General features: G+C 40.4%; 1 protein-coding gene across 7 annotated transcripts in view; it reads left to right on the top strand.

Moving 5' to 3' along the window:
• ULK4 (unc-51 like kinase 4) overlaps window positions 1-15,454 on the top strand; it is a 547,368-nt gene that overhangs the window by 253,179 nt on the left and 278,735 nt on the right. For all 7 annotated transcript variants that reach the window (XM_057554846.1, XM_057554850.1, XM_057554849.1 and 4 more), the window contains one exon: window positions 7,035-7,083. In XM_057554846.1, the coding sequence (XP_057410829.1) occupies window positions 7,035-7,083 (49 nt within the window). The remainder of the gene's footprint in view (window positions 1-7,034; window positions 7,084-15,454) is intronic.

The following is a 15,454-nucleotide window of genomic DNA, read 5'->3' as shown; positions in this document are numbered from 1 at the left end:
TCCCAGTTATTCAGTTAAACACTTACTTAGTCCTGTTGTGAGGGGATATTGCAGATGTCATTAAGGTCCCAAACTAGTTGACCTTAAAATACGGAGATCATTTGGGTGGCCCTGACTAATCATATGAGCCATTTAAATCTGGTCTAGAGGTCAGAGACAGGTAAGTCAAAGAGATTTGAAGCTTGAGAAGGATTCTACATGGAGGAGATTCTCCGTTGCTGGTTTTAGAGATGGAGGGGGCCACGTGGCAAGGAATGTGAGTGGCCTCTAGAACCTGAGAGGGACCCCTAGCTGACAGCCAGCAAAGAAATAGGGGCCTCAGTCCTACAACTGCAAGGAACTGAGTTCTGTCAACAGTGATTGAAAATGGATCCCTTCCACCCTCCAGATGAGAATTTAACCCAGCTGGCATCTTGATTCCAGAATTTTGATACTCTGAGCAGATAACTCAGCCATGCTGAGCTAGACTTCTGAGCTACAGACCTTTGAGCTAATCAGCAGGTGTGCTTTAAGCCATGAAGTTTGTGGTCATTTGTTATGCAGCAATAGAAGACTAATATGAGGCCTCTGTCATGTCTCCTTTGCATCACTGTAGTAGCCTATTAACTGGTCTCTCTGCTTCTAGACCAGTGTTGGTCAAACTGGTGAAGAAACAGTTTTTGAAATTCCAGTGTGTTGCAGACCAATACTGTGGCAGATTGTGGTTCACGAAGATCGCTGCAACATCTCCCGTCCTTGTGCTTTTCTGTCACGTGACCATGCCACTCCCTCTCTCAGGAGGCTCTTGTTTCCTCCACCTGAGTCCTGGCTGGCCTTAATGACAGGCTTATAACCTCTTACCATTTTCAAGTGATGCTCTGTGTTGCAAGGCTGTTGGAAAAGGCCCTGCAGCTTCTGCCTGGTTCTCTAGCAAGGCTCCTCCTTGGCACTCAGCTGCCATGCCTTGAGAGGCCACGCCACGTGGAGAGGGCAGTAGTGGGTGATCCAGTCAACAGAATTAACAGCCTTCCTTGAGTCATCCCAGCCCAGATGCCAGACATGTGAATGAGAAGCCTTCAGATAATTACAGCCCCTAAGCTGGTCTAGTCAACCCCAGCCTTGTGTCTTCCCAGCCGAGGCCTGAAACGTCGGGGACAAAGACAGGTCATCCCCACTGTGCCCTGTCCAAACTCACGACCCACAGAATCAGTGAGTGTCATAAAGTACTTCCTGCTTTCTGGCGCTACATTTGGGATTGGTTTGTTATGCAGCAGCAGATAACCAGAATAAACATTTTTATAAAATGCTATGAAAGCGAAATTATAGAAAGACAGAATATAAGCAGAAAACACATAGTGCCACTGCTATGCTACTCTGTTGGTCAACGTAGTTACAAACCCGCCAAGATTCAAGAGAAGAGGATACAGACCCCACTTCTCAAAGAGAGGAGACTTGAAGAATTTGGGAGCCATTAAAAAAAAAATTTAAATTTTGAAATAAATTTAGCCTTATCGAAAAGTTGTAAAAATATTACAGAGAATTTCCATACGCCCTTCACCCAGCTTCCACTACTGGTAACATCTGCCGGAGCCATAGTACCGTTGTCAAAACCGGGAAATTATCATTGATGTAATATTGGTAACTGATCTGCAGATTTTATTCCAGTTTTGCCAGTTTTCCCAATAATGTCCTTTCTCTGGTCCCGGGTCTAATCTAGGACCCCACAGTGCATTTAGTTTTCAGGTCTCCTTAGTCTGCTCCAATATGGGACAGTTCTCACCCTTCCCTGTCTGTCATGACTAACGCTTTTGAAGTGTACAGGTAGTTATTTTGCAAGATGCCCCTCAAATTTGCTTGAATTTTTTCATGGTTAGATTAGGGTTATGCATTTTTCACAAGAGTACCCCAGAAGTGATGGTGTGCCCTCCTTAGCGTGTGATATCGGGGTGTACATGACGTCAGTATGTCTTATTCCTGCTGATGTGAAACGTGCTCCTTGGGGAAGGTGCTCCCTGCCAGGGTTCCCCACTGCAAATACCTTGTGGATAGGTCCTTTGAGACTCTGCAGATATTCTGTTTGTCATCATATGTTGCTGGGGCCATGTTATAAAACTGCCACAAAGTTCAAATTTTTTATCATTAGATCCAACAGATTAAAACTTAATCTTTCCAGTTTCTGTCATTATAGTGTCATAGATGTGGGCTGTTTGCAGACTGGCTCTGGTCTGCAGACCACACTTTGAGGAGCAATGTTCTAGGCTGCACTGCTTCACCAGTTCCTTTATTCCTATTACTGTCAGATCGGAGTTTGAATAGCAAATCCAACGGTGTCATTCTTCAGCTTAGAATTCGTCAGAGGCTTTCCATCCTTTCAGGGTGCAATCCAAACTTCTAAGCCTGACGGGCAAGGCTACATCATTCTGCTCCATCTTTCACATTGTCCCTTTACTAGTTAGACTTCTCCGATTATCCTCACCATTGTATCCATGTAGGCACACCTGGCTCCTCCACACACTGTAGCTGGCCAATCCCCTGTCTTTCAAGGCTGATGAGCACCTCTTTTCAGTAGTCTGGGCTCACTAGGTTTTTCCCATGTCTGGTCCCCTGTATCCTGTGCATATATCTCTGATAGAAGTTGAATTTTGTTTTTATGTTTGGTTATGTATATGTCAAGTCATTTTTAAAAAAATTTTTTATTGAAGTATAATTGATTTACAATGTTGTGTTAGTTTCAGGTGTACAGCAAAGTGATTCATTCATATATTAGCTATATCGTATGATATTTTTCTGTCAAGCCATTTGACTTGACTGAGCTTAAAGGCATCGATTTTGAGTTATAAGATTAGCCCGTGACAAGGGTTCAAGAGTGTTAATCATAACTTGAGATAGTATCCAGGAAGAAATGTCTCCAGTACTAAGTAAGATCTGTATGACCAGATGGATTCCAGAAATGCAGAGACGGTGTGTGGAGAAGCCCTTTGGGGAGGACATTGTCCCTGATGGATAGGGTTGACTGTTGGGGCCTTTGGCTCTAGACTTGTGGCCCTTCTTCATGTGTATGGTCTCTACCCCAGGGGTGGATAAAAACTTCAAGCGAGGAAGCAAACTCAAGACAGTGCAGCTCCATGGGTGGACCCCTGTGTCTCCGTAGGCCTGTTTTATTGCTTTTGGGGACCACTTTCTTTGTCCTGCAAAACTGAGCAAAGAGCAGGTGGAGATCCTCTGCCTTCCTCTCCCTGCACCTCCTTCTAAGTTTTAAAGGAAAATTTTAAAGAATGCTAATAATGGTTTGAAATTCAACCCAACCTAGTGTTATAGCTCTCTGAACAGAACGGGAGTGATCTCCCTGTACCAGTTTTTCCTGTGTTGCAGCTAGTCTTTTATATCTAAATATTGCTAGGCTTACTTTATATTTAGCCCTATTTTCAAAGTATATGAAATGTAATTGTGCCAGAAAATAGAGAAAAGCAAGGACGCCATGATTCCATAGGTCACCACTAATAACTTTACCTCGAAAGCAATTGTTCTTTCTTACATCAAAAGTGTTGACCTATTATTTAAAGTATACATTTTAATCTTTTTGGTAATCATTTAGCGTATTTTGTGATAAAATCTTCTTAAAATTTGTGCTCATAGCTTCCAGAGATAAATCTCAACTAAGTATTTATCAGAATTTAAATACACGGTATTTTGAATGAGTTATCAAGCATTAATAAATACATGAAAATGTTATCAATAAATGATTTATCAATTAAAAATTATCAATAAATAATTTATCAATAAATAGATTTTTAAAAGTTTCCCAATACCAATGGCAACATTTACTTTAAGAACAGGAGGGAGTTAGAATGCCAAATAATATATCCTAAAGATTTTCGTAAATTCATTCAAAATTTTCTAATTCAAACAGCACCTCTTTTGTTAATAACATAAACCACAGATATACAAAGTCCCAGTCAATCTCCTGTAATAAAACCTTGTAAGGACAACTTTCACCATGTACAACCTTATCGTTAAATTACACTGTTAAGGGGAAGAAGAACCGCCCCTCCCCAACAAAAAACCCAAGGTAAAGTAGTCCCAAGAATGGAATTTGGAAAGGGCAGTATATTTCAATTTAATCATCTGGAATTACTTAAACACGGTGTGCTTAGATGGCTAACATAAAGGAAGAAGAGTTTACTGTGCTGCAGTTACTATCTTCACAATCCTTTGAAGATTTGGGATAATTTCAAAAAGATCTGTACTTTGTTTTTGGTTTAAAAAATTCAGATAAATCTCTTCCCTTCCTGTCCTTCAGGCTGTGTATAAACCATAGAAATTTCATTCTTTTCAAATTTAGGAAATAACAGACTCATGTAGTAAGATGATACTGGTCATTTAAATCATGGGGGCCAACCACAACAGAGCCGCCGGATAAGATAGCCTTTTGAGTCATGATTTTCCAAAGTCTCTGTGATGACTTAAGACCTGCTGCCTGAATAAATCCCTGAGAACCAGGCACATCCACTTTGTTTAGAGGTAAGCCTCCTCCTCCCTGCTCTACAGAGGCCCGAGCACCGGAGCTGCTCCCCAGAGGACCAGGTCAGAGCAAGAGAGCTCCATTACTCAGAGCACATCAAGGGTTGATCATTGGAGAACCAAGCTACTAATTGGACTTATGATGATAGGAAAGGAGATGCTTAAAGTAAGGAGACGTATTTTTTAAAATCAAAATTTAAGAACATATTGAAAACTATGGTCTCTAAAGCAGTCTAAAATCTGTGGATTTCAGATATTTTATATACAACTCACAATAAAACAAAATGCATTTTATGTCACTACCCAGTACACGTATTCAGACCTATAAGTGAAATAAAAATGCCACGGAACAATACTGTGTGTGACACCCTTGGATATTTTCTATTTTATTGTTTTAAATTAAGAAAATGCTAGTCAATAGCCAGTAAACTCATTGCCCACTTATCGGTCACTTCCCATAGTCTGGAAAAATGCTGCCTCAGATAGTTGTAAGTGTATGCAGCTACCGTTGTCCCATACCTGCTTTAGAGTGCTTTTGGGATTACATGTGAGGTTAGTTCATGAGTCACCGAAAATGTCATAGAAAAAAAATTTTTTTTTTCACTAAAAGTGATTTTATTTAGCTTGAGTTCCCTTTTTATTTACCAGATGTGGCTCTAAATTATGTGTTAGTCAAATCAAAGAACAAAATTTTTCTGTTTGATTGTGTTCAGAAGGATGTGAGGATAGAAGTGTTAGAACTTGAAGGAGACTTAAGAGGTAGTCCAGGCTGGCCTGCTTGTCATGCAGAGACCCGGAGACGAACTAGTTGCAATTTTTAAGAAAGAATTAAGGTCGTTTATGTAATCATATGTTAGTAATAGAATGTATTTTAAAATACCATCACAGAAAGGCTGGTGTTGTGAGTGGCTGCTTCTGGATCTGAATGTTGGGGTAGACTGTGATACAGGGAGCTGTCACTTCTAGGTACCATTGTGGAGGCAGTGGTGCCTGTGTCCCTGTGACTTTCCTGGCTTTGGTTGCTAGGGCCACTTGGAGATGTATGTGCTTGGCTCTTTCAGCCTGGGCCTAATAAAAGTATATATCATAAAAATTGAAAAAGACCTATTTAGCAAATGATATGGTTAACATCTGGGAAGCTGAGGAAGAGGATTAAGAATGTGCTGACGTAAAGTTGTGCTTGGTCCTGAGTCTGTGCATTTCCTGTCCTGCCCAGGCATGGTATAAGGAGCTCCATCCTCACATCTGAGCCTTTAGTTGCCCAGGAAAGTGAGAGAATGTAAATGAATTTAATATTTGTAGTCAAAACCTTTTCCCTCTAATATATCGAGACTACAGAAATCGTCACGTTTATTTTTGCTAGATACTGAGCTAGGGCTTTCTAAGTGCTTCAGTCTCTGAGAATTCTCTCTGTATCTCACTTTTCCTTAACAGATATTTGTAAAACACTGTGATCTTTTTTTTGGCTAATCTCATAGGCTTTTCTTTCATCAATGTATTATAGACAAACAAACTCTAGGGAGGCCAGATGATAAATTCCCTTTTTATCCTCCTGGCGTTTTCTGTGAAATAGACAAACAGCACATACCTACAGTGAAAACAACATGCTTGTCTTAAGTGCTGTAGTTTATCCTACAAAGTAAATTCTAATCAAGTTAAGAAATCTGATTTTTTTTTAAACTAGAGCAGGATCAGCAAATTATAGCTTGTGGGCCAAATATGGGACACTGCCTGTTTTTGTAAATAAAATTTTATTGGAACACAGCCATGCCTATTCACTTATGTATTATTTATGCCTGCTTTTACATTATAGAGACAGAGGTAAGTAGGTGCTATAGAGACTGTGTGGCCTGCAAAGCCTAGAATATTTACTATTTGGCCCTTTATAGAAAAAAGTTTACTGACCCCTGGAATAAAGGGGTATTTAGAGATTGAAGTATTATTCTTAAAAAACTGTCACTTTTGAATCAAGGCTATTTTCCCTTAAGTAGCATGAAAAAATTCTTCTGTTACAAACAGATGACAATTTATAACTAGGTTTGATGAGAGAAAGTGCCTAGAAACTATCGAGTGATTGGTGTCTACCTTTTTTTAAAGATCATTAAAAATCATTGTACGTTAAATAATTAATGCTGAGAAGATAACTAATGAGGCATATATGAAAGATTACCGTGTGGCATGCTAATAATTTAACTACAGGGAGGATTGGTTACATTATTTCAGCTGGCATTGCCTATTTTGATAGTCTTTATAATAATTGTGAATTTTAATAAAATTTTACATTTATAAATATCAGTCTGTTTGAGATTTTACTTGCTACAGATCAGTGAGGCTAAGCTAATAGTCATTTGCAAAGAAGCCTCATATTTCTTGTGTTTCGATGTAGTTCAGTGTATTAAAATGAGTATTTAGTCATAATATTTTTCGGTCACAGAATTTAAGCAATGAAACATGGGGCTGCAATGCTCCATATCAGGGTAGCAGTTTAAATAATTTTAACATAATTAATAAATTATCTTTTCATTTTTTCACAGACTTGTGGAAGAAAGCAAACTGATCCCACGCATTTTTGATGTAATTCTGGTAAGAGAAGAAATGTGCGTCTGAAATTCAAGTGAAATTTAAAAAATTTTAAAGTTTTGACCACGTTGTTTGGTTGGGTTCTCACCCTAACTCTGCCCAGAAGGATTGTGTGTCCATCATCTCACTTAACCTTATTAGGCCTCAGTTTCCTTGTCTGAGCTTTTGTCCAGCTCTGAGATTGTATAGGGACGCTGTTTAATGACCTGCCCTCTTTCTGAAAATCCTTTGCATTTTATTTCTATAAAGTTAAAAAATGTGTTATCTAATATTGAAAGAATACTGTATCTGAGGTTGGTTTGTGGAGGAAGGGCAGAATGACGATCGCTGTGCTTCAATATGAATTTTCTGATTTTTCACCATGAAGCTCTCTGACTTTGTCATCACTGGGTCAGATCAACAATTTTATGCCTATGGGCAGAAGTTGTCTTCTTCAGAACGTAGAATAGCTTAGCTTCTGTACACCATTTTTTCCATTCATAGAACACAACTTGATTGAAAACCATCGGTTAAAGAAAACCTTTCCTCTCTGGTTCCTATGTGTAGAGAATAAAATGGGATGTAGGGTTGGCTTTCCTCACTTCTGATAAATCCCTATTTATACTAGATACAAATCTGAGAATTAGGCTGAAAACTCAGTTGGTACTTATAGCAAGGGAGTGCCCTTACCCAAAGAAGTGTTCTCTTGTACCTGAGTGGGTTGTCCCCCTTTACCAAAAAGTTTCCCTCCATAGCTAACTGACAGTGCAAGGGACAAAGGAGGGGACATGTCTGCAGTCAGATCAGCCGAACCTGCCTTGGTCATCAATGGAGCAATAGCTGTTACTGTCTGATAACCCTACAAATGGAAAATTAGCCCTCTTTAATCATCCTAAAATATTAATCTACAAGTTATTTGTGTGCTGATAGGGCTGTATGGTGCAAACATTATTTTTCTTAGCTGCAGATCGCCCTTTTTTTTGGTGGAGAGGTGTTGGGTTTGCTGAGCTACTTGAGTTAGGCGGGAAGTAGGGGTGGGCATGGGTAGTATTCCCAAAGCACGCTCAAGTGACAACATGGTGACCCAGAGCTGCCGTGCTAAGAGGATTGAATTGCTTCAAATAGTCAAAGAGGGTTTTAGGGGCAGTATCAGGAGAAGAAAGGGAGAAAAAGGAGATGAAGAACCATGGAGATCGTCAGCTCTCTAGTGGGGATTTTTAAGCTTTGCCCAGTGGTATGTGCATCTCCCACCTTCAGTAGGACATACATCACTTGCTAATTTGTTGTGGAGTTGGATTTGTTTTTGGAGGGCCACGGGTGCCGTTAATGTTGGGTTCAGCTGCACGGTTGGGCAGGGGGCAGGAGCCAAAGCTGTCCACGTTCAGCCACCTCTGGCTTGCACTTGAGAAGAGACTTGGTGCTGCAGACAGAGAGAGCTGGGGCTAGACTGGACCTTAAACTCATGGATGTGACTCGTCCCCTTGCTGTGCCAGGAGGGCTTTTGACCTGCTGAGGTCAATACAGCTCCTTTTGTGACTGATAGAAAGTTCTCTACCCAGCCTTTGGCAATCATCTCAAGGTCTAAAATCCCACACATGGAAAATTCTTCCTTGTAGGTTACCAAAACCCCTCCCTACGTGATGAATCTTTGTATAACGAGCACCTAGCAAGGCTTCATGTTGCGCAAATGCTTAACTGATTAATGCCACCATTGAAACCCCTGTCATTGCGTTGTAGCTGTCGTTGGGAGTGCGTAGAGGTGACATATACTTTCCAGGTCAGGATTTCAACTTGTCCTGAGCCCTGTGACCTCGGAGGCATTTCTGGGATGAGGCTTTTCCTCCTGCCGGAACAGCTCCATACTCAATTGTTTTGTAGGCCCTTATTTTGAAAAGAGGTCCTGCTGCTAAGAAAAAGTAAAGAAAAAAAACAGTTGGAAATCACTGCTTTTTGGGACAGGACTTCTGATGTATTTGAAGAACATTATTGAATCCCTATTCTATTTTTGTCTTTCTTGAGTTGAATAATCTCTACTTTTTTCTCTGTATAAATACATTTTTAATCAATGAAGTATCTTTGTAGCAGTTATCCTATGAACTATTACCTTGTCCTTTCTAAATTTTTGTCACCGAGCTAGACATAATATTTTGATTCTATGCTGTACTTTTTTTTTTTTTTTCTCCCATATTTTAACGTTTCTGAATCCAGGCTACACTTCCCAAACCAATGACATTTTACAGTTGCTTTCAGCCAGCTGACCTGGTTGTCATTGCCTTAACCAATTCATTTCAGTTTTATTTTTCTTTTTATTAGTGCCCAAGAACGATATATTAGAAAAATATATGTCTAAGTTTAAAAGAGCTCTTTCAATAAAAATGAAAATTCTAAGTTATAAGAAACCATGCCATAGTTTAATTGGCAGCATTTTTCTTCTGTAGTGCTTGATAAAATAATGGTGTATCTTAGAACTGATGGATTCCTGGATTCAAGAAAACACAGTGTATACTTAAGTTGGGTTTGCTTTCTAAGTTCAAGGGCCTAGGTGGTGTCTGGCATATATATAGCAGCTTCTAGCAATGGTTTGATCAGAATGAGACATAATGAAAAGATTGTACGAGACCCTTTGGCTACTGCTTGTGTCTTTTAGCCACTCATTAAAAAACAAAACAGCATTTGACTCGTTTAGCTGGTGGTCCACTGTGACCTCTTGATGATTTTTTTCTTTACTCTTAGCACATAACTGTCTTCCATCTTCTGTTTGATGTACTTAGAGCCTGATAATGGGCTTTATAACATCGTTCTTTTCTAGAGTTCCTCATATGATATGCTCTTACCCACAGTGTAAGACATCCTCTCCTAGGTGTTTTTCATTAGAAAGCAAAACTGTTTCTTCTGGTGGGCAGAAATTGCAGTCAGCTTCTATATCTTTCCTGCAGGCTTGGAGGAAGGTGAAGATGAAGGCAGCAGAATTCTAAATTTGTCGTCCCGTTTGGTAGGAGGTTTCTCAAAGGGGAAAGAGAATACTGTGAACTCCAGGGGAGGGAGTGATTGGCGCTGCTCCGTGTAGGGAGAGGAGTTTCACAGAAGAAGTAAGCTTTGAACAGGGCCTTGAGCGGCTTGTCGTGAGGAGGGGGGGCACGCCAGCTTTGGGGATGGTGAGTACTTAAATGTGCCTGCACCAGGGCCGTGGAGAGATGGTAAGGAGTGAGTACTTTGGGACCAGATTCCCGCAGGGCTTTATACTGTGGTTCTTTCTTATTTGTTGGCTTTGCAAATAATTCATGCTCTTCAAAATCACGGCCCTCTAAACAAACTAGTGGTTACCAGTGGGGAGAGGGGAGGGAGGAGGGGCGATATAGGGGTAGAGGATTAAGAGGTACAAGCTATTATGAATAAAATAAGCTACAAGGCTATATTGTACACGGGGAATATAGCCAATATTTTATAATAACTGTAAATGGAGTATAACCTTGAAAAGATGTGAATCAATATCTTGTACACTTGTAGCTTATATAATATTGTACATAAACTATACTTCAATTTAAAAATCTTAAAAAGTCAGGATCCTCTATTTAAAAGAAAACTTTTTGAGCCCCTCTGCTGCTGGGGCTATGTGCAGTGAGGAGGTATGCTGCCTGGCCATTGGGGTTGGGTCTGGGAGAGGATCAGGATGAGGGTCTTGGGCTTATACTGGAAACTTGAAACAGGTTGAAAGCTGGATTCTGGGAGTCACCTGCAAGACTCCATCAGCGAGGCTTTTGAGATCAGCCAAAGGGACTGTGGGAAGGGAGCTTAAAAGATAGAGCCAGTCTCAGAGGTCTGATCTAAGGGTCCAGGAGTTCTAACACCACATTCAGGCCAGTGAACAGGCAGGATGTTTTTAATCCTGTGTTCCAGCTGCAAGTGTCCCCACTCTTGGCAGGCCAAGCGGTGGGAAGAACCAGGTAGCTGATAGCTTACAAAAGGGAGCTGTCACAGCAGCTCGGTGCTGCTTCCCTGGCAGACACTGCATTTTCACTGGCAGCACAAGGCAGCTGTGTTGGGGGGAGTGGAGGCTCAGGCAGCCTGCACTGAATTAAGCTGACTAGATTCCCACATACAGCCTTCAGGGTCTACGACTCTAAGGCAGTCTGGATCTGCTTAATAAATGCGGGCTCCTGGGGAAAGTCAATCATAGGAGGACCTGGTGGCTTGGTTTTTGAGTGCAGAGTTGCTGGACGAGCAGGATGGAAAGCATTCTTCTTTCTCCTTTGCCACTTTCCAAAGAGTAGACATTGCTTTTAAATGTGTCTTAAGTATGAATTTGGACGGATCCGCCTTTGGGTTTTGCTATAAGTCTAATCTCTCTTCATTTTATTTCAGTGGTTTATGTTGTTGTTGTTTAATTTTATTTATTTATCTATGGCTGTGTTGGGTCTTCGTTTCTGTGCGAGGGCTTTCTCTAGTTGTGGCAAGTGGGGGCCACTCTTCATCGCGGTGCGTGGGCCTCTCACCATCGCGGCCTCTCCCGTTGCGGAGCACAGGCTCCAGACGCGCAGGCTCAGCAATTGTGGCTCACGGGCCTAGTTGCTCTGCGACATGTGGGATCCTCCCAGACCAGGGCTCGAACCCGCGTCCCCTGCATCGGCAGACGGATTCTCAACCACTGTGCCACCAGGGAAGCCCCAGTGGTTTATGTTTTGACCTACTTCCGTAAATCATTTTAATGCCAAGTAATATGGGCAACCTGTATTTTACTGGAAAAAAAATCTGTATTCATAGCAGATTTTCCAATATGTGCCAAAATATCACTGTCATGATATTTTATGTGTCTATTCCAGAGCAGACAATTAAAGAGCAATTTCATTGGCAAATGTTAACAATAAAAATGGGATTAGCAGCACACGAGTTTGACAGTTATATTGTTTTAACAGTTCTCGAGGATAGCAGTTGAAGTAAGCTTGAGTAAATCTTTCAAGTCAACTGTATCTTTAGAAAAGAGTCTCTTTACGGACCTTTGGAGCCTAAAGGATTTAGTCCCTGAAATACCAAAGTAGTACAGACTGGTAGCTGCATCACACTTAAGGAATGTTTCCAATCCTGAGGGTTCATCAGGCTTCTAAAATTACTTTGCTCCATTCTAGTTGCAGCCCATCTAATGTGAATTGGTTCTTAGGGTTAAAATGACAAGTTACTTATAAGTTTAAGCATCTGCATGCTTGTGTCCAGTATGCCATTAATAAGCTGCTGCTCTGCACTTGAGCATGAGTTTCTAAAATAGAAAACATGATTTGATTAAAATTTCAAAATGCTTGACTTAGGAAGGTACTTTAAAAGTTACACAAAGAGTACGTACTGGATGCAGGGGATAAATCTGATTCTTCAACCTACATGGATACCTATAAGGGATTCTGTAGATTGTAAGATGGAGCTCTATAACCAATTCCTGGTGTATACGAAGATGATTTTATACACTGCTAACATACTGCCATTAAAGTATGTACTTCGAAGTGTTTTGTTCAGTAGGGGTGGGAAAGGAGATGGATTTGCGCAGATCTATTCTGTAAGCTTATATTTACAGAATAACTCTCTGGGGCTAGTGTGCAATGTATTGATACTGGATTGAATGAAGTGAAGTTGCCCATACAGCAGCTGAACTAATGGCTTTGATCTGATCAATACCGTGTTATCTGGTTAGCTGAATAAATGGGTTGAAGCTAAGTAAAATAAACTTCTATCAGTACACTTGGGCTAAAGCATGACTAGTTACTGCATAATCAGCCCAAATGGTTTGAAAGAAGATGGACTGTATTAAGATAAAAACTGCATGTTATATCCACTGAAAAAGTGCTAGAATAGGGCTTAGGATATCTTTGGCCAATCACAGGGCATATATTGGGAATGTGTTACATAGGGCTTCTCCCAAGTCAGTGGAATCTTGTGTGTTATCATCATCATTCTTGTTTCTAGTTCTGCTCTAGTTCCTGGGCTTCACTTTGAGGAAACAGGTACTATTCCCTCTTCCTTCTCTGTAAGGAGATGGTCTAGTTACAAACCATAGAAGTAGAAAGTGATAGGACGTCAAATAATGTACTTCTTAAGAGTGTTAAGCTTTTGTATTTTTTGGGTTTATTCTTAATTGATCGTGGGATTAGACTTGTGAAGAAGTAGGGGTAAAATTAGGGCAAGCAAATAAATGAAACCTCAACAAGAATGAGTTACAGACCAGTGAAAAGAGATGCATAGTCCAATAAGATGTTATAAGGGAGAATCAAGAGAAAACAAACACTGGATTAAATTTTGAACAAGCAAAAGAATTAGTATAGTACTGGAAGAAGAGTGTTCTTGTTTGAAGGTCTGTGAATCTTAGGTACTTATGGGAGCCCTTCCTCCTGCACTCATCTCACTGCCTGTGCTGTTGATCAGATTTCTCCTGCAGACCTGCGCTTTTCAATATGGTAGCCAGTAGCCACATAAAGCACAACGAGCACTTGAAACGTGGCTGTCTGAATTGAGATGCACTCTAAGTGTCAAATAGATACCAAATTTCCAAGGGAAAAAAGAGCGTTAACGTAGCTGATTAATTTTCCTGTATTGATTACATGTTTAAATGGCAGTATTTTGGGTGTGTTGGGCTAAATGGAATATTATTAAAATTAATTTTATCTGTTTCTTTTTTTCTGCTGCAGCTTTCAGAATATTAAAAATACGTGGCTTGCATTATATTTCTGTTGGATAGTGCTGCAGTAGGTGATTTCCTGTCTTGTATCCTCAGTCACATTGTGACTTTTGCTTCAGGGGGAAACTGCTCTATGTATAGCCAAACCGCATTCGTCCCCAGCACATTGCCCTCCCTGCTTTTTGTTTTTCAGTACGTTTTGATTTATTAGTGAACAAGTGAGGGAAGTGAGGCATGGCTGTTATATTTAGACCCTTTCTTCAAGATTGCAATCACAGCTGACCTTTCTCCCCTTGGTGGTAGATGGAAGATGAAACGGTAGGAAGGGCTGGTGTTCTTCAGTATAATGTACTCACAAAAGGCAGTGTGGTTGTAGCTCCCCTGAATTTTGGCCATGACTAGCGATACCACTCACTTTTACTTCTTTCCTAACTCTGCAATATCTGAGGATGCCCAGTGATTGGCCATTGGTCAACTTTGGGTTCAGGCTTGTGTTAAAATGCCCACTGTGGTCATCAGGCCTTGCCCATTCTCACTACTCCAAAGCCCTATGTGTTTAGGGCCCTTTGATAGATGGAACAAAGTATGTTAACTTGTGGTAAATACAAAGAGGTACTGGAAGAGCCAAGTTTAAAAGCAGTGATCATTCATTCTCAATATGTGACCAGTGAATGTTATGTTATCTCAAAGTTCCTCAGTAATGTAGGACCCCATAAGTTTATTCATGAACAAAACTATTGAGATACCCACTTTTTTGAGAATGAGGAAATATCAGTAAAAAATTACTAGTTTTGATTAAAGCAGCAAACATCTACTAGCATTTGCTTTTGATGCTCTTTGCATTTGTTTTCTTGGATGAGCAAGAAAAAGCAGAATTTATGTGCTTACCCCCTCGCTGCAAAGGATTTTCAAGCTGAGCCAGGAAATCTGATGCACTACAGCAGTTTACAGATTTATGGGGAAAGGAGAGCTTTTTAAATAGCTCTAGCAAGTGAATTGCATTTTGGATTTATTAGAGGTACCAAATTGGAGAAACACTATGAGGAGATGCCAGTAAGGGCAAGTTATTACACAGGATTTTTTGGTTTATTATTTTCTGACAACAAAAACTACGTGCTTATAAAAAGTTCAAATTGTACAGAAATGTCTAAGATAGAATGGGAAAGTCTTCCATAATATCACAGCCTACAGCTTGATGCATATTTTCCTCATAATTTTTCATGTATGTATTTAAAAAAATACTTATTTGGCTGCACTAGGTCTTAGTTGCAACATGCGGGATCTCTCTTGCGGCACACGGGATCTTTAGTTGCGGCATGTGGGATCTCTAGTTGCGGCATGTGAACTCTTAGTTGCAGGATGTGGGATCAAGTTCCCTGACCAGGGATCGAACTGGGCCCCTGCATTGGGAGTGTGGAGTCTTAGTCACTGGACCGCCAGGGAAGTCTCCCACATATGTATTATCTCTCTCTTCTTTTTTTTTTAAAAAAGGGACCCTACTAAATAATATATTTTATATCTGTCTTACTTTACAATGTCCATGGCAGCAGGGTGTGTGTGTGTGTGTGTGTGTGTGTGTGTGTGTGTATGTACACCCATATGTATTATTTGTTCTATTTGATGGCCATATAATATTTTTTGTATTAGCATAATTTATTTAGCCAATCCCCACTGATGGACATTTCAGGTTTCCCCCCCAACTTTCTGCTAATATGAGCAGCACTGAACAGAGAATAT

The sequence above is a fragment of the Balaenoptera acutorostrata genome, chromosome 10, assembly GCF_949987535.1.
Source record: "Balaenoptera acutorostrata chromosome 10, mBalAcu1.1, whole genome shotgun sequence".
NCBI classification, from domain to species: Eukaryota; Metazoa; Chordata; class Mammalia; order Artiodactyla; family Balaenopteridae; genus Balaenoptera; species Balaenoptera acutorostrata.
This window is presented reverse-complemented; position numbering and strand designations above follow the sequence as displayed.